This window comes from Strix aluco, chromosome 20, assembly GCF_031877795.1.
Source record: "Strix aluco isolate bStrAlu1 chromosome 20, bStrAlu1.hap1, whole genome shotgun sequence".
In the NCBI taxonomy this organism is placed as follows: domain Eukaryota; kingdom Metazoa; phylum Chordata; class Aves; order Strigiformes; family Strigidae; genus Strix; species Strix aluco.
The window spans coordinates 13,578,304-13,604,810 of NC_133950.1; the positions used below are offsets into that span (position 1 = coordinate 13,578,304).

General features: G+C 44.5%; 1 protein-coding gene across 6 annotated transcripts; it reads left to right on the plus strand.

Moving 5' to 3' along the window:
• The first annotated feature begins 613 nt into the window (after positions 1-613).
• On the plus strand, positions 614-25,465 carry UBAC1 (UBA domain containing 1). Of its 6 annotated transcripts, none has more exons than XM_074846569.1 (12): positions 942-1,011; positions 1,536-1,645; positions 7,001-7,121; positions 7,592-7,734; positions 9,782-9,872; positions 11,130-11,237; positions 12,252-12,369; positions 13,072-13,180; positions 14,633-14,864; positions 15,966-16,052; positions 16,918-17,056; positions 19,601-25,465. In XM_074846569.1, the coding sequence occupies exons 3-12, from the start codon at positions 7,083-7,085 to the stop codon at positions 19,714-19,716; spliced, it is 1,182 nt and encodes a 393-aa protein (XP_074702670.1). In that variant the 5' UTR covers positions 942-1,011; positions 1,536-1,645; positions 7,001-7,082; the 3' UTR covers positions 19,717-25,465. The 6 variants fall into 6 exon arrangements, with proteins under 6 accessions (XP_074702669.1, XP_074702672.1, XP_074702667.1 ...); XM_074846570.1 differs by lacking the exon at positions 1,536-1,645 and adding an exon at positions 6,480-6,564 and having other exon boundaries at positions 952-1,011; XM_074846568.1 differs by lacking the exon at positions 1,536-1,645 and having other exon boundaries at positions 614-1,011.
• Positions 25,466-26,507: the final 1,042 nt, after the last annotated feature.

A 26,507-nucleotide genomic window follows, 5' to 3' on the forward strand; every position in this document is an offset into this window, starting at 1 on the left:
GCTGTCCCCAGGCACCGCCACCCGCCCGCCCCCGGGCCCCGGCCGCATCCCCGGCTCGGCAGCCGGGCCCCGCCGGCAGCTCGCGGTCCCCCTCTAACGGCGGACGGGAGAACGCCGCGTCCCCCGGCCGTCCCGTGCCGCTCGGGCGCGGAGGGCAGGCTCCGGCCGGGGCTCCCGGTGCCCCCCCGGGCGGGTGGCCTGCGGGGCAGCCGCTCCCCCAGCGCTGGCCCGGCCCGGCGGCAGCGGCCTGGCCCAGGCCTCAGCGCCCTGGACTACAGCTCCCAGCATGCACCGGGGGAGACTACACTTCCCACAGTGCCCCGGGGCGAAGGGAGAGGCTGCCATTCCCACAATGCTCTGGGAAAACACTTTTTTTTTCAAAATATTTTTATTGTTGTTAGACAAAGCCGCCCCGCCCGCCGCGGAGCCGCTAATAAACATTTAAAAAACTCCCCTGCGCAGCCGGGGGTGCCCCCGCCCCGCCCGCAGCCGTCGCGGCCTTCACTTCCGGCGCAGCCATGGCGCCGCTGTAGAAAACCACATCTCCCAATATGCACCGCGGCCGCCGCGCCCTTCCGGTTCCGGCCGCCGCGGGAGCGCCCCCGTCCCCTCGGAGGGACGGCCGGGCCCAGGCGGTGCCGGCAGCGGCGGCGGGGCCGGGGCAGCGCGGCGGGCGGGGCAGCGCCGCCGGGGGCTCCACCGAGCTTCCCCCTCTCCTAGCACGGCCCGGCCGGGCTCGCCGCTCCCCTCGGGCCTGGCGGGGTCACCTTCATGGGCGGGCGGTAGCGCGGGGCCCGGCGCACGGCGGTGCCCGGGGCCTGGTGAGGCGTCGCCGGGACAGGTCGGGGGCCGGAGGCGGCGGGGCCCGGGGCGATGTTCGTGCAGGAGGAGAAGATCTTCGCGGGGAAGGTGCTGAGGCTCCATGTGTGCACCATGGAGGGCGCCGAGTGGCTGGAGGAAGTCCCCGAGGACACCACGGTGGAGAAGCTGAAGGAGCGGTGCCTGAAGCACGTAAGGAGGGGTGTCCGGTCCCGTCCCCCGGGGCTGGTGGCTCCCCCGGCGAGCTCCCGGGGCTGCCCTGTGTCCCTGGGAAACCCTCGGGTGTGGTGGGTCGTGCAGGGCGCTGGGAGGGAGCGGTGAGCCCGGAGCGGGTGCGAGGCGGAGATAGCGCCAAAATCTCGGCGTTTTCTCTGGTACGCGCCGTGGTCCGCGCTGGGACTGAAAATCATGGTCGAGGAGAAGGGCAGGCAAGTCCCCGTGTGAAGAAAACAGATTTTACCAACGCTGTGTAAACGTTTTTTTTAAAAAAAAAAAAAAAAAAAAACCAAAACAAACCCCAAAAAGTAGCTCAAGTAAACAGGTGTTTGTGTTCCGGTTTCCTGCTTTACCGTGTATACCACCCCCCCGACATTATGCGAAACTGTGCCATATAGAAATAAAATGTCTATTTCAAGAGTTTTGTGTGTTGGAGAGGAGGATTTGGGGGGAAGTTACTTTGCAACCTTTAGTTACAGAATTTGGCGTGTGTTTTGCAGTAGTGCTAGAGATCACCAGCTCCTGTGTGTGCTTTATGAACCAGTGGCCATGCGTTGCAAGAGTCTGGTGGACTGGCTTCTGATGATTTCTCCTCAGAAATTACAGCCTGGTTTGTTTCTTTTTTCTACTTAAGAACAAATAAGGAAAGTAGTAACTTATGGAGGACAACTTCCCTTTTCTGAAAAAGTCTTCCTACAGCCTTACCCTGTGTTGGCACAGTAGCTAGTTGGATTTTCATAGGGCGATAATGGGCTCTTCTAACGCTCTCCCTGTGCTCTAAGCGGTAAGGTCTTAATGGGTGTGTCCAAAGGGTAAATTACTAATCACTGTCTGTGAGAGAAAACGTGTAAAAATACACAGACATAGTCTGTAGAAGTTGAGCTGGAAAACACAGGCTCTTTGTACTCACATGTTCAGTTACCACTGATATGTTCGTGGGTGTTATATGTTAAAACCAGTGGTTACAAAACTATCGGACAGAATTTTGAAGATCTGCCATGACAGTGTCTTACTTTAAAGCAAAAACATGATTGACAACAACAGCATGTAAGGTTGTGACCCATGACTAGGGCTGTCCTAAAATCTGTCATTCTGGAACCAACACAATGTAGTCTGGCAGCTTGAGTCATAACCTGCTGAATTTCTTGCTGAGGGCTTTGCTGAGAGAGATGTGTAACTTCCGAGTGGCAAAAGCAAGAGCCTCTACTCCCATCTCTGGGAGCACAATTTACTAAACCACATTTAATAGTGTTTTTTGTCTTCAAAGTCTTGCAAAGACTTCTTTTTTTTTTTTTTCATAAAACACACTTGCAATAGGAGAACATACCTGTAATATGTAATTCCTTAACCCCCATTTGAAGGGTGAAGGGTTTTATTTTGTGAATGAGCATGCTGTGAAGGTGGCCAGCAGCCCAAGTGCCCTCTGCCTCGGGCCTGCTACTTGTTTGCTTTCAACCAGAACCCCTGGAAAGTACAGGTCACAGCACATGCTGTTTTTCTTGTCTTGTTGTCTTAGTAAGTGCTTTTTGATTTAGGGATGAGAAGGGCTACTTTGGGGTTTGCTTTGCCAGAGGTAGGTGGGAACCTTCTTGAGGGAAAACAGGGGTGCCTTGCTGGAAGCTGTGGGGTTCAGGGCCCCCCACACTGTTAAGTTCCTGGAAGAAGCTTAGTGCTCCCCTCTTGTCCCCCCTTCAGTGCAGCTGAGTGATTAAGCAGAAGAGTGGTGCAAAGACTGCCAAAACAGGGTGGGGTAATGATTACATGCATATGTGCAGAGCTGAAAGGCCTTTAATTATCAGGAAGCTTAACTGAATAGATGCTTGCATTGCAGTGCGAGTCAGGGCAGAAGACAATTGATAACTTGGCATGATGTTTGATTTTTCTCTCTGCTGCTTTGTGCTAATGGTGTGAATTTGCATAACCATTATGGATAATATATAGTTTTATGGAGGGGGAAAAATAGAAATGGAAAAATCATGATTCCTGAGCAGGGATATGTTGCAATGAATCTTGACAGCACCTTGAGATAATTTATGCAGCCATATCTTGTAAGATGCTGATTATTATGTTCCCTAAAGTCTTTCAAATCATTCTTTCAGGAAGCAGAGGAAGATATTTGTAAGAGATTTGAACTAGGAAGGTGACCAGTTTCCCTCTGTAACATTCAAATGCTTACTGATCTCAGAAGTGTCACTCTTGATGTCTGTCTGTCTCCCCCCCCCCCCCCCCCCGAATTTTATGTTTTGGGGTGTTTTTTGTTACTCTCTGAAAAAAAAAAAAAAAGGCAAAAACCCCCTCCCACTAGTTTTATCTCTTGACCTCTAACAGTTTAGTGATGATTGTTGTTAAACTGCTGCCTTTAGTAATGCTGTCCATGTAGTCTGTGAACAAATACCTAATAATAAGTCATTTCCTTTCCTAGTTATTTTTTAACTCAAGTTCCACCATCAAAGTGTTCTCTTGGAACAGTCACTTGTCCCTGCGCAAGTCCTCACCACCTCAGTGGCAGCAGGCCCGGAGCTCTCCTGGGGTTTCCTTAAAAAGCAACTCTTCATTTCGGAAGCAGAATTGAAAAGGGTCAGCTTAACCACAGAAACTCAAGCTTAACTTAAATATTTTTTTTATGATCCATAATTCTTGTGCCTAGCATTGACAGTCCCAAGGTACAGCACTGCATCAGTGGTGGTCAGCAGTGCTGTAGACAGTCCTGGTTCTGGTACTCGAATCACAAGAGACCATTGCTTCTTGCTGAGACTCAGCAGTATTTCTGCAATACCTCTGTAAATTGTGGTCACGCACTCGGGATGCACAACTGGGCTGTATGTGTGCGTAAGCTCTACCTGTAACTTTCCTGGCAGCGCGGGGTGAGCTTTTAATGCTTCTGTGCTTCTGTTCCCCTTTTTCTTAAGCTGCTTCAGTGATACTCGCCTGGATTTTAAAGCGTGGTAAGAGAGCAGAGATGCAAGGTGCTAGTTCTCAAAGATAAGGTAGGTTCATGCCCCTGGGCATGTTTGGGATACTTTGTGAGGGATGCAAATGGTTTAAACCACCCAAGCTTAGTAGTAGGGAGTGTCAGTACTATTTTCAAATGTTAATAAAAGCAAACGAAAAATGCTTTTTCTCATTTTAAAAACAAACAAAGCCTTGTGGTTTATCAGGATTCCAAGCTTTGCAAATAGCATTTGGCATCACCAGGGCTTACAGTTTCAGCAGTTGCTCAGGCACACGTGAAAAAAGATTTCTCACCTGCCTGGCAAAGCAGCCTGCTGTAAACTCCAGCGTTAAAAAGAAATGCAAATATTTACACTGGAAGCAGAGCGATGAACCAGCAGATCCTCTCCTTGCAATCCTTTTGTACAAAAAGATGAGAGGGCTCATCCTCCCCAGCATTGCTGGGGGAACAGTGCTCGTTAACCCCAGCCAGGCCCTGGGGCAGCAAGACGCACCCCAATTTCTCTGCTTCAAGGTGCACCCTGATTTCTTGACTTCCTTTCACTTGTGTGACAGATGCTTCCTCTGCACTGTGCAGGGAATTCCTCTCCTCTTCACTGCTCTTCCTGTGGATTAGCAGTGCTGTTCTCTCTCTGGGCAGGAAAATGTTTTCAGTTACACTTTAAAGCATAGTATTTAATCCAAAAACTACTGTATTTTGGCAGATATGGTTCTCCTGAAGCAAGATTCCACAGTGAGATCTGATGATTAGTGATGGTAGTTCCTGGGGGGCTGTTGAGAGCTAGTAGAGACATTGCCTGTTATGGCCTTCTTACTTCCAGGGCATGTTAAAATGTTAAAGATCAGTATTTCACTAAGTAGTGTCTTTGATGTAGGCACTGTCCATATATGCCTTATTATTCTACGCAGTTGTTAATAAAGTGGTTAGAGGAACAGGAAATAAGAACAGGTGTCCATAGGAATTTTCTTTTAAAACAGCAACTTTCATTTTTTCACTTTCACCTTAGTAGTATAGTACTAGTATACCTTTCACCTTGCTAGTACACTTACTAGTATTATGGTTGCACACCCACACCCCCCTTTATATGGCTAAGGGAAAAAAAATGGATAAGTCCTATCCCACCCCAAACATGCACCTCCCATCTCTCATTTTCAAGTTCTTCCTTCTGGGGTCTGACTCTCTGGATCTGTAACAGGAACATTTTGAACTTGCGTGGAGAAGAGGTGTTCCACTGATGTACTCTCATGCATTTTGGGTAACTTCTCAGATCAATTACAGGAGGTACTCCCAGCTGCTTCTAGGCTGTAATGCATTCTTTGGCTTCTGTTCAGTAGTTAATATGCTGAAGGATTAGTAAGAAGCTACTGTTATACAAAGCAGGACTCAAACATTCTAGCCTCAGTTTTACTGAGGCATCACAGCTGTGCAGAAGTTCAGATGAGGAGCTGAAGATCTGGGTTGAAAACAAGTGCACTGTGTTTGGAAAAAGAGCAGGTAGCTGAGTTGCAGTCACAACAGAAAAGGTGATGAGGGGCTAAAAGGATACCTTTGAAGGGGCTGGAGATAGGTATGATGAACAGGACTAAGTGCTACATCAAAGTGAAGCACTGATTACAGTGAGGGTTCTGGAAATGGCTCTGTTAGGTGAAGGGTGAACGCACTCCTCTGCAGGCACGGTAACAGCGGCTTGGCAGAAACGTACTGAAAGAAGTGTCATTAAAAGCTGCTTCTGAGCAGAGCAGGTGAGGTCAGTATTAAGCGTCCTATTTTGTGGCGAGAACGGCAGCATCAATTTCATGGTTTTGGTAGGTTGTTATTTTTAATTTTGCCTTTCTGGAATTGCAACCACTATGCTTTCTTTTTCCACTCAAACAAATTAGAAGTCTCTAGATGCACTGATGTAATGTTCTTGAAATCTATCACAGGGCATCTGGGAGCCACTCTGGTGTGAAGATGAGTCAGTCCACGGCCCGTGTGTGCGCACACTGGGATTTTTTTCAGGATTTGAACTTGATTTCCTAGTGAATTAATTGACACAGAATTTAAAATTGTAATAAGGAATTGAGCCCAATATTTATGTAGGAACAAATTTACTGTATGCTGGCTGCGAAGAAGAGTTGTGAATGTAACTCTTGTTCAGCACTTTCGGCAGGAATGCAGGTTAGGGCTTCGGCAGCCAAATCTGTTGATTTCAGCTTGAAACAAGGTGCAGAAACTGCAGTTTTCTTCCCAGTTTAAGGTCAAGCATACCAAAATCACTGCTGGCAGTTTCTTGTTTAGTCTAACAGTGTGTGTAAATAATAATTAATAGATGAAGCAGAGAGTTTCACCTCTACTTTGACACCAGTTACAAATGAGAAACATACTGCATTATTATAGCCTTTCCTTCTGCAAAAACACTGGATACTCTTTGTAGATTTGCGTTCTTAATTCATGATACTAATTGCTGCCCCCAGACTTCTCACTGAGTGACCTTAGTGATCTGTTGCAGGATTGACGTCGCTGTGGCTCCTAGAGCGTCCTTGCTTTGCTCCAGACCTCCAGGCCTGAGTATAGGACCAAGCACTCAGAATTAAGTGTGATAGAGACGTACTGTACTGCAAAAGTATAAATCCACTCGCATAGGCTGGTGCCCTTGAAGGGCTCGTTTGGGGTGGTTGGGCTGTAACGTTAGGTCTTTGAAAATGGATGTTTAAAGAAGTGTTTTAGATATTGAGGAAGGGAGGGTAGAATCCTTCCTTTTGTTGATTATTCTTCCCAGCCAGGAGCTTGGATATGCAGGTAGAAACCTACCACAGTCAGCACTGTTACAGCACAAATCAAGCCTCAGTTTTTTAATAAAACACGTTCTGTGCACTGGCCTCTAGCATATTGTGCTGTTACTTAAGCTATTAAGCAGATAGTAAATGATGGCACAGTTTGTGTGTGGAGAACCTTAAGTGCAAAATGCAGTGATTCATGCAGTAGGCTTATTTCTGTTGTCTGATCTTCAATATTTATTATATTCTGCAGTGTGTACCTGGGAGCTTGGAGGATCCAAAAACCGTGACACATCATAAGTTGATACATGCTACTTCTGAGAAGGTGCTGACAGATGCAAAAACAGTGTTGGAGGAAAACATTCAAGATAGAGGTAAGATTGTCTGGGTTTTAATCCTATCAGCCTGGAAACTTAAGATTGTGTTTAACTATTTGGCAAGTTCCAAACAGTGATCTTTTTAATATCTACTCTCTGCTTTGACATAGGAAGCTAATAAGGTGGCAGAAGAGGAAGAGGAAAAAGACTTTTTTTTCCCCCTTAGAGAAAGCACTTTGAGCGGTTTGCTTTTCTTCCCTCTTCCTTTTAAGAGTTGAAAAGGAATCAGGAGTGTTCATTAAGTCAATAAATTAAACAGATTATTTTTGTCTCCCTTTAAAGGAATTTTTTTCAACCTCCAGGGCATCATTTATCCTTCAAAATGATTCAAAAAATAGTTATCATGGCTGAGTATTCCAGTGCTTTTGGGGGATTTCTTGAGGTCTCCAGGTCAAGCAGAAGGATGCTTGCTGAAGTGTATCCGAGTATCTATAGTTTAGGTCTCGTTCTGTCCTCTGCAAACGCAGGTCAGAATCCATCAGGCTCCAGTATCACCGACTGCGCTGGGGTGTGTGAGGTATTGGGGTTTAAACCCGGCCGGCAGCCAGGCACCACGCAGCCACTCGCTCATCCTCCCCTGCCCCAGGGGGTGGAGGACAGAAGTGGAGAGGTAAAGGCAAGAAGACTCGTAGGTTGAGATAAAAACAATTTAATAATGGAAATAAAAATGGAAATAATAATTATAATCGTAATAATAGAATACACAAACAAGTGATGCACAATGCGCTTGCTCATCACCTGCTGACTGATGCCCAGCCCATTCCCAGCTGGCAATCCTGAAGGAGGGAAAATCCTAAAACCACAATCCTGGAAGAGCGAGGGCTTCCCACCCAACCCTCCTCCATACACTGGGCGTGACGTTACATGATATGGAATATCTCATCGGCCGATTTGGGTTCGTTGCTTTGGCTGTGCTCTCTCCCAGCTTCTTGTGTACCTGCACACATGGGAGGTTGAAAAGTCCTTGATTTCTTAGCATCGACTAAAAATATCAGTGTATTACCAACATTATTCTCATATCAAATCCCACACTGAATCCAAAACACAGCACTGTTCTAGCTGCTAAGAAGAAAGATTAGCTCTATCCCAGCCGAAACCAGGACAGGTATGTATTTGCTTCTGAAGTTTAAGGTGTAAAGGATTACTGTGAAGCAAAAGATCCAAAGTTGGGAGTTGGAGTCGGTTTTTACTAGATAGCTTAAGCTAATGGCCCCTTCTGGAGAAAAAGGGCACCGGTGCAGAAAGTGAGAGAAGCAGGACTGCTGTAGACTGAAATAGCGTCTGAACCAGAAACTCAGCAGGAGTAGAGTTCCTGCGTTTTTGCCTGAGTTCATGCAGGCTGGAGAACTGCTGCTGTGAACACAAGCGCTTTGGTGTCTCTTCCAAGGCAGTGTCACCTATCACCTTTAGAGCTGAACAGGAGAGCTGAGAAGTGCTATCTTAGGCAAAGGCAAGGGACAGCATTTTTGCTGATTGGTGGTGTATTATTTCTAGGCGAGGTGCTGGCTCCTGCAGAGTTTTGAATTGCAGCTTGCAGCAGCTAAGCAGTATTAACTCTGTAGTCATAGCGAGCTGTCATGCGAATGCCTCTTCGCTCCTTTTCCCTCTGCAGCGTGCTCTCATCCGTGTGCCTCGCTTGTCAGGGCAGACAAGATCGCAGCCAACAGCTGATTGCCACCGGCTGACTGCACAGGGCAGCCAAGAGTCAGCATGTGGGTCCTTTCGCTGATCAGCTGGACAAATGAGGGTTAACAGCCTTCCCCAGCTGTTGCTCTTGGCTGTTATGTGCTGAGCCAGACCAGAGAAACTTGTTGGGCGAAGCGTGCTGTGTTTGTTTTTTACCTGCTTCATACAATGGACTTAAAACTGCGTGTTGGGCCGTACCTGGCTGGAGGATTGCAGATGCTGCACGGGCCCCTTCCGGGTGCTGAGCGGTGTGTCTGTGTCTTTCCACCCTTAGAAGGTATGAGGTAGTAGCTGAGGTGCTAGAAACTTGTAAAACGTCACGTGATCTCTAGAAAAAGGATGCCTTTTAAGGGGAAAGTATTAGTCTTAAATGTCCAAATCAAGCTGGTGCCAGGTCATATGGGATATCAGAGACTGAAGACTTGTTTGCCCTCGAGACTTGCTACCAGTGATGCAGCCCTGCTGTAGACCATCAGTCGCTCTGCTGCCAGTCACACCCGAAGGTGAGCTGCAGCCTGTCACTGAAAGTTCTTCTTGAAGCTTGGCCCTTGCCTTGCTGCAGTTGGAAGGCCTCAGCTTAAACCAAAAACCATCCATGGCCTGTCTCTACTGCTTCCTTCTTAGCAAAAGCACTGAAAGTGCTGATGCTTTTTTACTACGGTGAGCCAATTGATGTACTGTTAATGTACAAGACATCTGCAGCCTGTAATACCTTTTCTTTAATGGTGGTGTGTGAGGAGAAGCAGCCAGTAACAGTCAGAGCATAACTAATAACAGTCCATGTTTTGAATTCACTGTGTGCTAAGGAATTGCAAACACTGAAAGGGAGTGTGTAGAGCCATGCAGGTTTTAAAGTGTGAAAAAGATCTGATGCTACAGTGGAATTAATACAAAATTCATCTCCAGGAAAAATTGGATTTGTGAAGTATCTTACAAGAGCTGTTCTCACATTGCTTTCTAATGTATTTCAGTATTGTTCTCTTTCTAGATGTCTTGCTTTTGATAAAGAAGCGTGCACCACCTCCACTCCCCAAAATGGCAGACGTGTCAGCAGAGGAGAAAGTGAGTTTGAAAGACTTCTCGACTTGGCTGTTTTGATTAACTGCTTTACTAAGGAGCTGCAGAAGGATTACTGTGGTGTACTCTTTTTGTTTGTAGAGGCAAATACTGCCAGTTAAATTCTAGGGAAATTATTTCATATTTCTTCCAAACTTTGAGGAGGCTGATTTTCCATTTTTAACTTTGATTGTGAGAACATTTGCCTTAAAATAAGGCATGCAGATACACCCTGTGGAAGTGGTATAGATTTGATCTTTGAGCAAACGTCTAATAACTGTATAAGCATAGTTGAGCAAGTGCCTTGCTTTGTGTTTGAAAACCCAATAGAAATGTGTTGATTTGCTGCCAGACTGTCTTCTGTCTTTATCTGTGTGTGGCTTGTCACCCTCTAACCAGGTCTTTTAGAGCTGAAACATTGGCCCTCTACTACTCTTTTTTTATTTTATTGGAATGTAATTGTTACTGAGCGTCAGCGATGCCCAGGATGATGCTTATGCACGAGTGGTACAGCAGTTGACGTTATCACATGAACACTTTGAGCGATGCTTGTGCTTGACATTGTGAATTTTTAGGTCTCTTCTTCATCCTTGCACAGCTTTGTTTCTTCTTGCTTCCTGTAGGCATTGGTGTATGTCTCTGTATCCCTTCCTGTAGGCACTGGTGTATGTCTCTCTCTTCAGCAGGGTCTTGCTGTGCAGAATGTCACTTTAAGAGCATAAATTATAAGACTGGGAAATATTTATAGTTTGTACCCTGCTATGTTTTTTCCTGGACTATAAGCATGTACTGAAAAGCCAAGGCACCATATCCCTGCATGATACTTGCAGGCAGCGAGGCACTTCCAGTGTGAAGCAGTTAAGTGTTAGTCTGTGCACAGTATTGGTGCATCTCTCGCCAAACCAGGGTTTGAAGAGAGCGTGCTGTGAGCAGAGTATGGTCCCAGGCACTGAGGCCTCCGAGTTCTCTCCGTGTTTGATAAATCACTTTCCTTCTTTATGCTGGAATTTCCCTGCGTGTTTAGATAACAAATAGGTATAAGGAATGGAAGTGGGACAACCCGACAGGTTTGGTTTTGCTCTATAATTGCAAAATGATACTGGTGCTATTAATCCACTGCTAGACTGCTATTTCTCTTAGTTGCAAGTTACAGAGCACTGCTTGATGCCTTGGTGAAGAATGTGAAACTGCTCTCCGCTGTGCTGTGTTCTCTGTTCTGTGGATAATGGGTTATGAAACCTGATCATGTTTCCTATCCTTCAGAGGAAACAAGAGCAGAAAGCTCCTGATAAGGATGCTATTCTCAAAGCAACTGCAAATCTGCCCTCTCGCAATGTAGATCGCACTGTGGCCCATCACAACATGAGGGATGTAAGTATTAGACTTGACTTTAACTCGCACACTAACATGCAAATAGGCTTTTATCTTGTATAACCTTTTTGCTTACATACGAATGTGATTCTCTTTACAAGAGAAATTCAGATGTATGTGATGTATATTAAAGTAGATAGCTTAAGATTTAGACACAGGTCATACTATTTAGTGATAATAAAACACTGTTCTAAATCACGATTTTAAATTTGTCCATGGGAAAGCCTCAGTAAACATGTGCAAGATCTGGCAAATGTGAAATTAAGGGGGTTTATTTCTTCAGTGTTTGCAGTGTGGTGTTTTTTTTCTCTTCCATGGTTTTGAAATGAGAAATTAAGCATAAATTTTGATTTCAGTAATTGAATGCTGATAGTCTGTAATGCTTCTGAGTGTCTTCAGCAGCATGGGGACCTTCACCCCTCTGTACTAGTAGGGGCATGAAGCAGCGAATCTGCCTACATACTGCGTGCTGTCAGTGTGCCCTGGTGACCTGGAGGGGACAACTGCTGGCGTTTAAGCTGTTTAATGGCCACCATGACCTACTGAGCACAGCCTATTTAAAAACAAATGTCCAACTGAAAGGAATTTGTGATGCTTCAGTTTAGAAAGTAGCTTTGATCCATGTTGTTCAAATTTAGATTACTAGAAGGCAAATAGTAAACCAGGAAGGCTACAAGTAGTGCTTATATGGAGCTACTGTGACTGTTGTCTTAAAACACTTCTACAAGGTGGGAATTAAAGTGTTTCTGTGAAGCGATGAGTTTTCTTGAGGATTGCACATCTTATGGTGGTACTGGGCAGCAGGCTGAGGTAGAAATAAAAGCCAAGTAGCTTTTACTTACATGCAGCACTTCACAGGAAAGGCCCAGTGCTTCTTGAGAGACTAAGCCATGAAAATAAAGCCCTAATAAAGCAACCTTCTGCACAGGGGGCCAGACTGCTGCTGAGATACTAACAATAGATATATTAAGATTCAATGATGTCTGGTAACTTCCTGTCTAAATGTTTTGACAGTTTCCTTTCTTGCAGTTCCAGACAGAGCTCCGGAAGATCTTAGTGTCTCTCATTGAAGTTGCACAGAAATTGCTAGCACTGAACCCAGATGCAGTTGAACTATTTAAGAAGGCAAATGGTATGAGCACATCTTTATAGTTACTAGTTCAATCCTGGGAACTTGTTTGCTTCCATAGCGAAGAGTGGGCTTGCAGAGTAAAGTCCAGATCTTGGTGTAATAACAAAGCAACTACAAACTTGGTGGCAAAGATTTCATTTTGTGGATGTAAATTGTATAAAACTTGTGAATTTATAAAGTCCCTGTGGGATGAATGAGAAGTTCCATTTAAAAATAAAATCATTAGTAGTGGAAAATTGGAAAACTCTGAGTTGTGCTTTAGGGATGGTAAAGAATAGTTGAAAATGCACAAGGAGATAGGAAAATGAGGAGAAAGTGTAGCTGTTGGTTCAGTTTGTGGGAAATGCCCTTGAGATCTGCTATGACCAGATCCAACTGACTTTCTAGATAAATGATAAATAGACCTTCAGGGAATCTCCTATATATTCACTTATGTGGAAATACCATGGTTGTGTGAAAGTTAGCTGTCTTTTGAGATCTTGAACACATCTGGACAAAGTCTTTGTCCTAGAAGAATCTATCTGAGCCGGACCAAGCTGAGTACAGCAAATTAAATGATGAGATAGCAAATTCGGGGCAGAAACAAAAGAAGGGATGGAAGAGAAGAATGGGGTTTGAACTTAACACATGCCATTCCATTGAGAAAGGGTTTTATTTTAGCTCGAAGTCAATCTGAACATTGTTTTGTTTGTGTATGTGTAGCCATGCTGGATGAGGATGAGGAAGACAGAGTGGATGAGATAGCTCTGCGACAGCTTACAGAAATGGGGTTTCCAGAAAGCAGAGCTGTCAAAGCCCTTCGATTAAATCAGTAAGTGTACTCAGCACACTGCCTGTAAATTACTTGATATGGTTAAAAAAAAAAAAATCTGCATTTTTTTCTAAAGTCTCCTTATGTGGGTCACCTAAAACTAGGTTGGAAAAAGCATTAACTGAAAGAACAGTGCTGCCTCAGGCAGCACGCAGGTGCGGATGGCACAGAGAAGGGGGATCAGTGCTGTACCTGCTCTGGAAAGAGCTGGTCTGCGGTTCATGAGGCTGCCAGGCTGGCACTGTTTCCAAGCATTAAACTCACATTTTCTTCTGCTTTAGAACTCAGATTTTTGCGGAGAAAAAAGCAAACCTAGCCCATCCACGTTGGTCTGTCCACTGTAGAAAAATACTTCATGCTGATCTTTTTAAAAACATTCCAAGAATATTATGAAGTCCAGATAGCAGCTGTAGGAAAATAAGAGGTAGTGTAGTTCTTCTCATGCCCTAAGAAGAATCAGCTGGACTGCCTCACTCCTGAGAGGGGTTTGTTAGGCCATTCTTGAAAATTTCTAATGATAGAGAATCCACAACATATTCCAGTCACTCTCTTCCAGTATCTCCCTTGTGGCTCAAAGACTTTTGCCCCTGACTTCCTCCATCTTTCATGTTGTAACTGAAAAGCCAAATAGGCAAAGGCTTTCCTTTCTACAAACATGTAATAATTCCCATGTGTCAAATGAAATTACATGTTCAGTGCCCCTATCGTTATCTTTGCTTCTCCCTCTGGATTCATTGGAAAGAGATGTGTTGGGGCGCTCTCAAGATCCCTTCGCTTGAGCGCTTACGCTGCGCAGCAAGTGACCATGTTATGATCGTGATGTTCTGTTCCTTTGGGCTGGCCTCTCCTTGGAGGGATCAGAGATTTCTTCAGAAGTGAGAGTGGAGGAAGAACAGAGTGGTGCACGTGCAAGTGCAATCGCCTGTGTTGAATTTTGCTATTTCTCAAGGCATATTGTACACAGACAATGTTTTTCACTTTCTTTCTTGTGTTAATGGCATTCCTTGATCACTGGGTGGATGTTTGAGAGATCTCCTTAAGAAGCAACAAAGCAGCTTGCTTCTGAGATGTGGTTCCATGTAAATTTGGAACATGCTTTGTTTGCAGTTTTGTCAACAGTTGCAAGCAGTCAGTGTTTCTCTGTTGTGAAAGAAAGCAGATGATGTGGAGAATACGGTGACTCCCTCAGAAATGCCTCTTAAAATCTGGGTTGCAGCTGTCCAAGTTGGACTTTATTCCTCTTCCTGGCTTCAGAGAAGATTGCCGTGCCCTGAATGCACAGAGAATGAAGGTGCTCTGAGATTTGCTCAAACTTTATTATTTATGGCTTTTCAGATACTAATTAACCTGCAAGTCCATATACCACAGGACTAAATGCAAAGGCAGATGTACAGTACTGCTCCACAGACATCTGGAGTGTTTCTCATCCCTGTGTTTTAATTTGCTTTTCAGCATGTCGGTGACACAGGCCATGGAGTGGTTGATAGAACACGCAGACGACCCTGCAGTGGATGCTCCGCTCCCCGGTCAGACTCCATCAGAAGCCACAGCTGAAGCTGGTGCATCCTCCACTGAAGCGACTGCGGGTCCTAGTTCAGAAGCGGGTGGGGAAGAGGCCAAGGATGAGCTGACGGAAATATTCAAGAAGATCCGGAGGAAAAGAGAGTTTCGTCCAGACCCACGAGTACGTGCTGTTTATCGCCCTATGTAACTGTTAGGGTTGGAAGGGACTGCGTGGGCACCATGGAATCCAAATAAATGTTTAGTTAATAAATGAAGTGGGACATCTGGGTAGATGTACATTATGCTGGCTTGGCAGTATTTTAGTGAAAGTCTTTAGGGACTGTTTAAATTCAGGTTGCTGAAAGGGCTATTACCTAATTAATGCATTGCTGTCTCAGATGTATCTAAATTTCTGTTACTTCTGCACCTGAAAATTAACTGATGGGACTGAAATGAACTGCCAGACTTCTGGCATTGCTTTTTATGACTGCTGTCTAGGAAGGAAAGGCTGTAGGAAAGGAGCAGGTCCTTCTGCTGTAGAAAAGGACAGAAGAGCATTATTGTATTTAGGGGGCAAGGAAGAGTATCACCAGCAGATTTAAGTCTTGCAGCAACTGCAGAAGTTAGCTGTTTTTTCACAATATGGTATTAGCTGAAGTGGAAATGTGGTGTTATCACACTGTAAACTCACCAGGAGGTGCTCTTTAGAATCTAACACTTTGTTTTTACAACTAGCTGTTCCTTGAGATTTCAGTTAAAAGCTGCAAAGGTATTTGACCTGGCTACAGTTTCTGAATGATTAAACATTCTCATAACAATATCTAGGTACGCTTGTCTAAATACATAACACTCACTAGCAGCATAATAAATCCGGGAAGTGAAATTAAATTGAGTGCATAGAACTACAAGTGCACGTGAAGCTTGATCTGTCAGTGAGATGTGAACAAAAGCTTTGTGACATGGGAGAAGTTCTAAAATAAGATGTTTCTGTCCTGCCCTTCTCCTTTCTACCCCAGGTATGCTTGCTCATTGCCTTGCACTCAGCTTTCAGTGTTGAGGAAAGGAACCACCTTCACTCTTAAGATTTATTCTTTTTCCATAACAAAGACACTTTTGATACAGGGTATTTGGAAACTTTGTAGATAAGATTACTTAGTGGTCTAGAAATGGAAACTGGTTTTTTTACCCCACAAAAAGCTCCTGCACAGAAGGTGAAAGGATACAATTGTTCTCATTTCTGTTTTAAATGTTACATTTATTAAGCTGTGCAAATCTGATATAGGCTGTCATTGCCCTGATGGAGATGGGATTTGATGAAAAAGAAGTGGTAGATGCACTCAGAGTAAACAACAACCAGCAAAATGCGGCCGTGAGTACAATGTCATTTCTGTTCCTTATTGCTGTAATAGTCTGTTCAGCTGATTCTTTTCATTGTTAAATTGGTTGATGTTTTGATCTATCATAAGGCCCAACTGTTACTGGAGATCAAATGAGCAATATATATTCTGTGCCTCTTTAAAACCTTTGTTTTAGTTGTGTATCTAATTTTAGACTTCTTAGAGGAACTCGGCATGGGTGAGGTTGAGGCTGGTCTGGTTGGGGTAACATATGTGGATTTTCAAAAAGCTTTAGAGAAACTCCCTCACCAGAGGCTGCAAAGGAGATTATGCTGTCATGAGGAAGGAAAAGGTATTCCCAATAACTGATTAAAGGGCAGGAATAAATGATCAAGCAAGAGATTCAAGCCGTGCAGTGTGTGAGTTACCATTCTGCAGCAATGCATTCCACAGTTTTCCAAGATTGATTAGTCCCCTGCTAGTGGATGATACCGTAAGGAAAATGGTGTGGACACAGCTGACAGCCAAGGAATCTTCTCTTCTTAAGCATCCAGTGCTGGCTACTGTTAGCGGGGGAATGTTGGGCTGGGTGGTACTTCAGGCTGCTGCATCATAACTACGTTGATGGGGTTCCTTTGAGGCAGTGCATCTGTCGGATAACACACATCTTCCCTGAGCTTTGAAACATCCAAAGTTGGTATAACTGAAATAAAAGTTGACTTCTGTGGGAGCAACACACAAACAAATAGTAATTTCATGGGGAAAGAAATGTATCGCTCAGTCTTTAACTGTGAGAGGAAAAATATTTTTAACATGCCACATTGTCAAAACTTTGGTTCCATCAGATTGAAAGTGTATCAAATCATGAAATCTGTTGTGCCTGGTGATTTCTTTCAGTGTGAATGGCTGCTGGGAGACAGAAAGCCTTCTCCAGAGGACTTAGATAAAGGTATTGACACCAACAGCCCTCTCTTCCAAGCCATCTTAGAAAACCCAGTGGTACAGTTAGGGCTAACCAACCCTAAAACTCTACTAGGTAAGTCCTGCTTGCGTTCCTGAGATATATAGGTATATATATAGAGAGATATATAGATATATATAAATACACACTGTCTCTATAGTTGCTAGCGAATAAGAGTAGGGACTGGATGATGCCAGCACACTTTGTGGGCTAGGTGCAGCTCTGTACCCTTTTCCTCACTTTCAGCAGCTGTATTGTTTGTTTGCTTCATACTGCAACTCAGCTAAACCCAGAACAGAACTTGGGGCTGTCCCAGAAATGATACTAATTCCCCAGGCTACTGGATTACACTTGCTGAACTCAGAACTTTAATAGCTGTTGGCTGCAATGCTTTTGTGGATTTAGGAGACCTTTTGTGTGCTCCCTTTGGCCATGAGGGGAAAAATCAGGAATGTCTGTCTAGAACTCTGATTATTTCACAGAAAAAACAAGGCTGTCTCCAGTTTACTGTGTGTTGAGGCCTGATCACTGAGACAGAAGATAACTTGTGGAAGAGTATCCAAACAAGAAGTCTGAACTAAGGCCTTGCCTAGCAAAGTTGAGATAACGTATGTGAAAATACACTTCCCCTTGCTTGGGTTTCAGCTCCGTGGTAAAGTCTGTGTGCTCATGGTCAGAAAAGCTGCGAGCACAGCAAGTACCCAGCTGATGAGCCTGACACTGAAACACAAATCTCTGATGAATTGGTCTCTCTGCCGCTGGAGGACGATACAGAAGAATGACAGTGGCTCTGTGATGTATATAAAAAGTTTTGCCTTTAGTCTTTGGCTTCAAAATTTATTTGAAGCAGTGCTTTTAAATAAAGGGAGCACACGCAGCTCTTTCGAGAGCGCTTTTAAAAATACAACTTTAAATGTAATTAGGAGAGTTTGCAAGCCTTTAAATAATTCAAGAGCAGAACCTTCCCACTCTGACTTCTGAACAAATGGTCTCCTCATTTCAATGAGGGTTCCACACTGCAGCTCAGAATATAAATAGAAAATGAAATGCCATTATATGCACTTGTAAAGCTTGGATGAACATCAGAGAATATATTCCTAATGATACATCTGCAAGTTGCTTATGTCACAGATTTTAATAATGAATGCTTGCATTTAATTGGATACTTACAGAATGTTGTTAAATCTTTAGTTTTAAGCTTTTGAGTGTGTAAAAGAATAGGAAAGTGGTGAAAGGTGAGAGCTGTGCTTTATTCTGGGCTTTTCTGTAGGCATGCTGCCTGACCTTGAGCAAGGTATTAATGATGAGCCTTTCAGAGGTGCTGGGTACTTACAGCTCCCACTAATGTCAGTTGGAGCTTTGTACACTAACACTCCTGGGAGAATTAAGACATTGACCTTGGGCCGGTCTGCCAGACTCTTACAACGCTGACATTTTGGTGACTTCTGAATAGGTCAGATGTGCAACTGCTTTTTTTGTCCCGTTCCATAATGACTGCTCCAAATGTCCAGTAGTCCAGCTCAGTGTCTGTCATAAGGCTTATAAATTATTGTCTGGATGGTTCTTCTGCCAGATTTGCAGCTTAGCTCTTGCAGTAGCTGTCTGGTTCCTTCAGCATAAGTAGAAGGGTAAAAGCTAGCACACTTTTAAAAAACAAAACAACAAAGCTTATTGTAAAGATAGCTGTGGATCGAAACATGAAACTGCTCTTAAATATCTGGATTGCTGTCACTGTTCAGAAATGGAGGTAACTGTCTGCAGGGATAGCTGTTCCCCTTCTGCCTGTGTCCAGGCAGGTGGAACCGGCTGCCCCCCTGACATCCTCTGCTCTCCACACCCCAGGATGGAGGAAGCCCGTGCTGCTCCCCTTCTGGCTCCAGGGGCCTCTCTGAAAACACAGCTCTGAGGTTTGGGAGCTCAAGAGGCCACACTTCTGCTGGCTCTGCTGCAAGTTCTTGGGTAGCCTCTGTCATACCGGCTTCTTATTTCGCTGGCTTAGTTTTCTCTTCAGAGATGTTAGGAGAGCGTAGCCATAGGACATCCAAAGTGCAGCACAGGAAAGGTGACAGAAGCAAGGGGGTGACAGTGCTTCCTACGAACTGTCCTGGTTAAGTACCAGGGAGGAAAAAGGTACTGGCACAGGAACTAGCCATAAGGAATGTGGGCTAGGATATAGGAAATCTCTGATTTGAGGAGTCTCCCCATAGCCATATTGGCAGGAATGACCCCGTGCTGAGATGGGCTTCCATAAGCGTATGAACCGCACAGTGTGTTCCCTGCTACTGCGTGTAGCCATTTCCTGAGGCTTTAGCTCATGTCCTTGAGGTTTTGTGAGATGGACTGTAATCCAGGCTGAGTATTTAATCAGCCTCCATCTGCAGTGAATTTAATGCTGAGGAATGGGTAAAGTGTAACAGCCTGTAACGTCCCGGGCTGTGGAGACTGAGGAGTGCAAATGGCAAATGCAGGATGTGTGTTCCCACCGGGTTTGGGTGATGCTTGCCCACTGCCTTGGGGTTGTAGCTATTTGTAACCATCCTGTTGCTGAGGCATCCCAAACGTTGAAGCCTTTGCTAACGAAAGGACTAATCAAGTGTTGCAATTTCCATTTCTTGGCAGCCTTCGAGGATATGCTTGAAAACCCCTTGAACAGCACTCAGTGGATGAACGATCCAGAAACTGGGCCCGTCATGCTACAGATCTCTCGAATCTTCCAGACGCTGAACCGCACGTAGAGGGGAATGCCAGTCCACTGTGCCACTTCCTACTGCCCCTCGCCTCACCTTCGCTCAACGGCAGGGTGCACGGATTGTTCGGGGAGGGGGGCGGATGGAAGGGGAGGCGGGAGGATCCCGTCTGGGTCTCTCACACGAGAGCTGCTGTAGTTACGGCCAACTGAAGTTAATTGCCTTGTGGATTTAGTGTTAGTGGAAGAGGTTTGAAGACTTGTTTATGTTTTCAGCTATTAGGTTTAAAATAAAAATAGGAAAAGGTTTTGTGAAAACAAGAATCTGATTGTTGGAAAGAAATATGATATTGCTTGTTAAAAAGGCCTGTGACAGTAGTTTTCTAGCCAGTTTCGCTAGCATCTGGCTAGTGTTTACAAAAGGTCACTGACCACTAGCATAGGATATTAATCATCTCCATGCAGTATTAATTTATGGCTATATCAAATTACAAAATGCTTTTTTAAATTGATTCTTAGGAAACATTTTTTAAAAGTCCAAATATTGGGAGAGCAAGCACATTTCTATCCAAACTTGTTTATCTTACATTATAATTTAAACAGAATAATTCAGAGATGGAATTCTTTTAATAAATAGCATTACTTTTTCCTATTTATTTTCTGCGTTAGTGTTGTTGCAGTCCCCCAGTGGTTATAGGAGATTCTCTGTCAGCTGTGTTAAAGATGCAGTATCTCTTTCATGACAGAACTCACTACACCAAAGCCTGGATTCTCAAGTAGGCTGCGGTTCCTACATCCATACTCTGCCATATCTTAGTGCAAGGAGGGATATATTCACGTAGTGGGGGTTTTTCCATTTTTATGTGCACGGTTTTGGAAAGGGAGACTTGTGGTTTTTGACTTTTGTTTCAAACTGTTTACAAAAAAGCAACTAATTTGCATGGGTTTTTCACTGGTGATCTGTAAAGAAGCAGAACCACTTAGGTTTTTATGTTGTTTAATGTATCTAAAAGCACGCTTGAAATCACTGTCTTTGAGATAGAAGTGGTTTTTCTTGACACTTATTTTGCCTTGGAAATACCGAGAATGTCAGGCTGTGTCTTTCCTATTTTGTCAGAAGACTGATGTAAGATTTCAGATGGGAGTTGTGAACTTTTAAGAGTAGAACTCACTGTGAATATCCAGCTAGTTTTTATGACTGGGCTCTGCAGGTGTTAATTTTTAACAGTCTGAACAAAAGTGGGTTTTATTTTCAAATTAGTGATTGACATCTGTCACGATCCCTGCCACATCTTGTGCTTCACAGCCCTTTTTTCTGGAAAGGCAGGCTAGGCAAGACCTGCCTCTCCAGAATGCAGATGGGGACCCTGTCCTTAAATAGCAGAGAGGTGAGCTGCCAGATAGGGAGATCCTGAACAGTTCTGCAAGTCATCTTTTTAAGGGGAGTTTTTTGGTGCAGTTGGGTTTTTTTAAACAAAAATGCAACAAGGCGCAACTCGAAACCCTACAACAAGTTTTGGCCTGAACTTGGCATCTAATCTATGCTGTTATGCAGTCAAGGCACTGAACTTGCCAATTTCACATAATTAATACGAAGGGTGGGGAAATCAAAACGGCATGAGATTTTATCTCGAGTTACTATCCCAGGATATTTTTTTATTTGTAATTTCATATTAAGCTTTACAGTTCATGACTGCTGAAATATTTACCTCTACATTCAGAAATTCCAAGCTTTATAGAGATGCTGCTTCTGTTCAAATTGGACAGTAAAACCATTTCCTGGATTCTTGCTGAGAACAGCTCTGACAGCATGATATTAAATTGTAACCTTGTCGTAAAAGCTAGGAACCTGATCCTGCAACCCAGTGAGTTCAGCACAACTACTCGTGAGCAGTTGTGACTGTGTAGTGTTATGAAAGGTTTTGATTCTTTTGCCCATTTTTTTTTCTTACTCCCTGCAGCTTTTTTGCCTGTAATACTACCAGAAGACACTATTTCTTGAAGCTCTTAATGTTAGAGGCGCATGTCCTTCTCTGCCAATCAGGATTCTTGTAAATATTCCTTTTAATTAGTATTTTTAAAAGACAAAGCTGGGAAAAACTACCCTGTAGTTTGGGGGGGTTTTGGCTTCTGAATGAGTAAGTACAGGTTCAGACTTAATGAACAGATACTTTGGTAGCAGTCTTGGTCTTCATAGAATGTAAATGCTTGTTGAAATGCTTCTTTTGATTTCAGTAAGACATGATCAGACTCTGGAGTGACTGTAGAGCTTCCAGACAGGCCAGGCAAGGATCATCTGTCAACTTTAGCGTCTGGCATCTGGTTTGCTGGCAGAACCTAGGGGACTGGCCGTACGGCAAGAGCGAGCCACTCGTCCTGCCTGTACTGGCGTGGGAGGAGCTGCCCCCAGGACTGTCTGTCCCTGCTGCCAGGGCAACGTGGATGATGAACTTGAACCAGCTCCCCAGCTTTCAGGGGGTGGAAGCTGGGCGCATTCCTGAAACGCAGTGTCTGACCCGCTTTGGAGGAGTGGAGTGGCTCGTTTTGAAGGGTGAAGGTTCTGCTGCTTGTGTATCTCTGCATCAGCCCCACAGCAACAGGATCAGAGTGTGATGCCGCCAGGGCCTGCTGATGAACTGTGCGTGTTCCTCGGTGTCAGTCTGATCAGGGTGATAAAAGTTATCCAGAGCTGCCTCCTGTGGTATGCCAGAACAGAATCAGTGCCACCAAACCTTTTATAAAGTGAGGAAAAATCAGTAAAACAAATCATGCCTATGTAATAGAAGAAGGTAAGAATGCCCAGGCTCAACAACATGATGTTGCAGCAGCATTTTGAGACTTTAGGGATAAAGGAATACTGCACCTCTAGAATGCTTGAAGGCTTGAGAATATGTGGTTGTTCCTGGGTTTTGTTATTCCAGCGCTCAACTCTTACACAGCTGAAGTCTTGGAGAGTGTGTTCTCCCTGATCTGCAAACAGTGTGGCTTTAACATCGTCCTGCTCGTCTTTTGAGAAGTTCCCAGTGCCCAGTAGCTGAAAGAGGCCAGAACTTAGGAGGTGTGATGTTTGCAGCAAGGCATAGGAGTTGATTTAAAACAAACAGAAACTACCCTTGAGGTTAAACAAACACTGGAAGAATTGATCAGGACATCAGAGGAGGTGTTGGGGTATGAATTAGCAGCAGACTGGGAAGCTGTGTGGCCCCATCACACCTGGGGGTGTTGCTGCTTGTCACAGTAAATGAGGAGGGAGTGAAGTCCACTGTGCTTGTAAAAGCATCGATTACCCCAGTTTTTTACAAAACCTCCAAAAAACTGAAGGATCACTGCTATTGAGTCAGAATGTCCAGGCACAAGGAGTGTGTGTGGTAGGAGCTTTGCCTGGTGATAAACTGTCCGGTTCCAGGGCTGAAGGGTCGAGGAGTGGTGGATCTGGGCTGTACACCAGTGAGAGGAGCTTAAGCATAAGAATAGATGCTTTTTTAAAAAAAAAAAAAAAGTTTTTTGTGAGGAAGAACTACTCACAGGAGTAAGGATTTACAGGGACAGGTCCTGTGCTTGTCTCTCTGGTGTTCACGTTGTAACTAGCAGGGACATGTCCTATTCAGGTGTCTCGTACCGTGGTCGAGGGGAATATCTGGAAGCCTGTGAAATCAAGTAGTAGGGAAATGGGGTGGCAGGTGGCTGATACAATGTCTGTTTCTTACAGTTCTTTGCCCCATCATTTGATACAGACAATCTTCTGCCTTTTGATATTACATGACTCTTGAAAGCTAGCTATTTATTTAAAGATATATAACTTATAATTTTGTCATCAAAACACTGATATTTTTAATAGAAATGTACTATATGGAAGTTTGTTCTCAGGGCTTCATATTTATACTCTCTTTATAGGGGGCTGCATTTAAAGGGATGTATTTGGAAAAAAAATACCAGTGGCTACTTTACAACTTGGACCTTGATTGTCTTGACCCGTGAGCCTGAGCTAGCATAACTCTCCTAACAAACCTCTAGTGTCTGGTCCAGTCCAAAGAATCTGCCGTTCTGTCTCTCCCTGGGAGCAGTAACACGAGTCTTCCTTTGACTGCAGCATCCCTCTGGCAGTGGTCACACAGGATGACCCAGCCACTTCAGAGTTCGCTGCTCTTTACCCCATTTCAAGGGCACTTCTGTTCTCCACGCAGCTGGAAAATTAACTTGCACGGTTTCTAAAGCAGTCACCAGTGCTCTGCTGGGGAGGTGCACGGTTCACTCCTGCGAGCGCTCTGAAACCTCCAGCTAATTGCTGCTTTTTGGCTGCCCGCAGACGTGTCGTGGAACCTTGACCCCCATTTCTTTCCTCATTCTCCTGGAAACTTGTCTTTTGGAGATTGATCTTCATATCCCAGAAACACTCACTGAAATTTTTAGTTAGGACTGTTACGATTATTTTTTTTAGGCGTTGCGATGCATGGGCTGAGGATCTTTTAATGTATTTTTGAAAGTTGTTTAAATAAGCACCAAACGAATGTACAGTAACGCTGTCAGCAGATGTTGCCTGTGGAGGAGATACGGAGGTTACCAGGGATCTCTACTTCAGTGGCAATTTGCCGAAAGTCGTGCGCACAGGATAGCGAGTGTCTCATCCAAAGTAAATGCCCCGTTTTCTACTTTTAATAAATAACATTTTTATCAACCTAGCAGAATAGCGGCACTTGCAGCTGGGTATTTCCATCCGATCAGAAGTCCTTGTGCTTTGAGGCATAATCAAACCACCGACTGGATCTTCCTCTCTGGGCCGATTATTTGTCGGAAGGTTTGGTGTTGGCTGTGGGTGAGCGCGGCCGGGGTGGCTCTGCAGAGGAAACAGCAAGCGGTGTCTGTCCTGGCGGTGGGAATGTGTGCTCATGGGTGGTTCTCACCTGCATCCTGACATCTGGGTATAACAAAAAGGGGTTTTTTTAAGGACCTCTTGCCCTAGATTTGAAGGTCTTCAATGCAGATCCTGTTTGCAGCATGAACTTCAATAAATGTAAATGTATTAAATTCTTACTGAATTTGGGTATAGTTTTATATCATGCTCTGGGGAAAGGGAAGAAATTGGATCATGTTTTAAACTAAGCCCCACAAAACAAAGTGTCTTTGTTGCAGCAGGTAACAGAGGCCTGTAGAGATTTTTAATTTGCGTATTTTTATCATAGTTTAATGAACTGTACAAGAATGTGCTTTGCTATCCAGCACTTAACCACAAGGCAGCACCAGTACAATTATATTGCAAGGTACTGACTTAACATTTTTCATTTCACCTGTGTATAAAATAATTAGGTACAGCGTTATGATAATTTTTCTACGGCACTGACACTGACGTGTGGCATGCACAGCTGTTTCTAAGATGTAACATTACTTTTATGAAGCTTCACTCGGGCAGAGGCCACTGAGCCTGTAGAATTCAGGGTTCATTCTGGACGTGCTCGCGTGGGTCGCTGACCTCTCCCTGGTGAGAACGCCGGCAGGCTTTGCTGCCGTACAGGAGCCCTCCAGGCAAAAAGCAAGAAAGGCTACTAATTTGTTATCCTTTTCAGCACTTGCTGCTCTGAGAAATATATTCCTGGAAGTTCTCGAGGCTGTTGGCAAAGTCGGGCCTTTTCAGACCGAAACGGTTGCGTACCTCTAGCGTGTGGAGAAGTTGTACCCACGAACGAGACAAGAATGAATGCTGAGTCTTTAAACCTGCTCACACGTACACACTGAAGACACTGATGTGGTGTGTTGTAAATTTATAATATATCTTAAAAATAAAGTTTTTTGATTTATTACAAGGTGTGCTGAAGCATCATTTCCAGGAGCAGCAAAGGTTTATGAGGCCACATGGTTCAGTGTTCTATCTGCAGGCTGCTGGAATGCTTTCTCAGAAGATGTTTTGTTAGCTGGTTGAGAAACCTGTAACAAAATTTGTGCAGAAAATCCTGGTTCAGTAGCTGGTTTTGCACCTGGAAGTTATTTCTCTTTTTTTTTTTTTTCCCAGGAAAAGTTGTGTTAGCAAGATCCATTGCAAAGGCTGTATGAACCAAAATTGGGTGATCCCCTGGGATGGCCAGATGCCATTGAAGAGGGATTTCTCTTGATGGTTGTTGACTGATAAATTGGAAGCCTTTTCCTCTGCAACAAGGGAACCCTCCTTAAGGAAAACACCTTGAGTAAAGAGCCCCCGGCACTGTGGTGGGATGCAGCAACTTGCCCATCATGAAACCGAAATGCCCTTCTTGCTTCTGTGGTGCCAGCGCTGCCGCCGGCTCCTTGGCAAGGAGCTGGAAGTGCCTCCTGGCCCACGGTGCTCTGTGTGTGTGTGTGGTTGCCGTGGAGGCAACTGATGAGCAGTGTCAATGTGTGAGGTTATTTCTCTAACGAAGAGGTGGGGTTATTAGCATTTTCACACAATGTTCAGGGCAAGGAGGAGGCACCTGCCAGCAGCCTGTTTATTTAGCACGTTAGAGCAACTGGTGAGGTGTTCTGAGTAATTTTCATTGCATCCTGTGCAAGATGGAGGATTAGTGTATGAGACATTGAAGGGTTTGTTGTTCAGTGCAGGTTGGGAAATGTGGTGGTGTTCAATGCAGGGATTCTCTTGGTGCCAGGTTGCCCCTAACTCTAATGCACAGATTAGCAGGAGGCTGCAGGACAGTTCAAAGGTGCAGCTTTCCACTAATTTAAAATGAAAACCAAAAATAAACCCTTAAAGCAGCTTGTGGTGTATCATTAGATAATGGGACTTCTGAACCTGAACTGGTACAGCAGGTCTGGGCAGAAATCCACACCTTAAAAATTAAAAAGTGCTGCTATCTGAGTGACAAAATGGGTTGT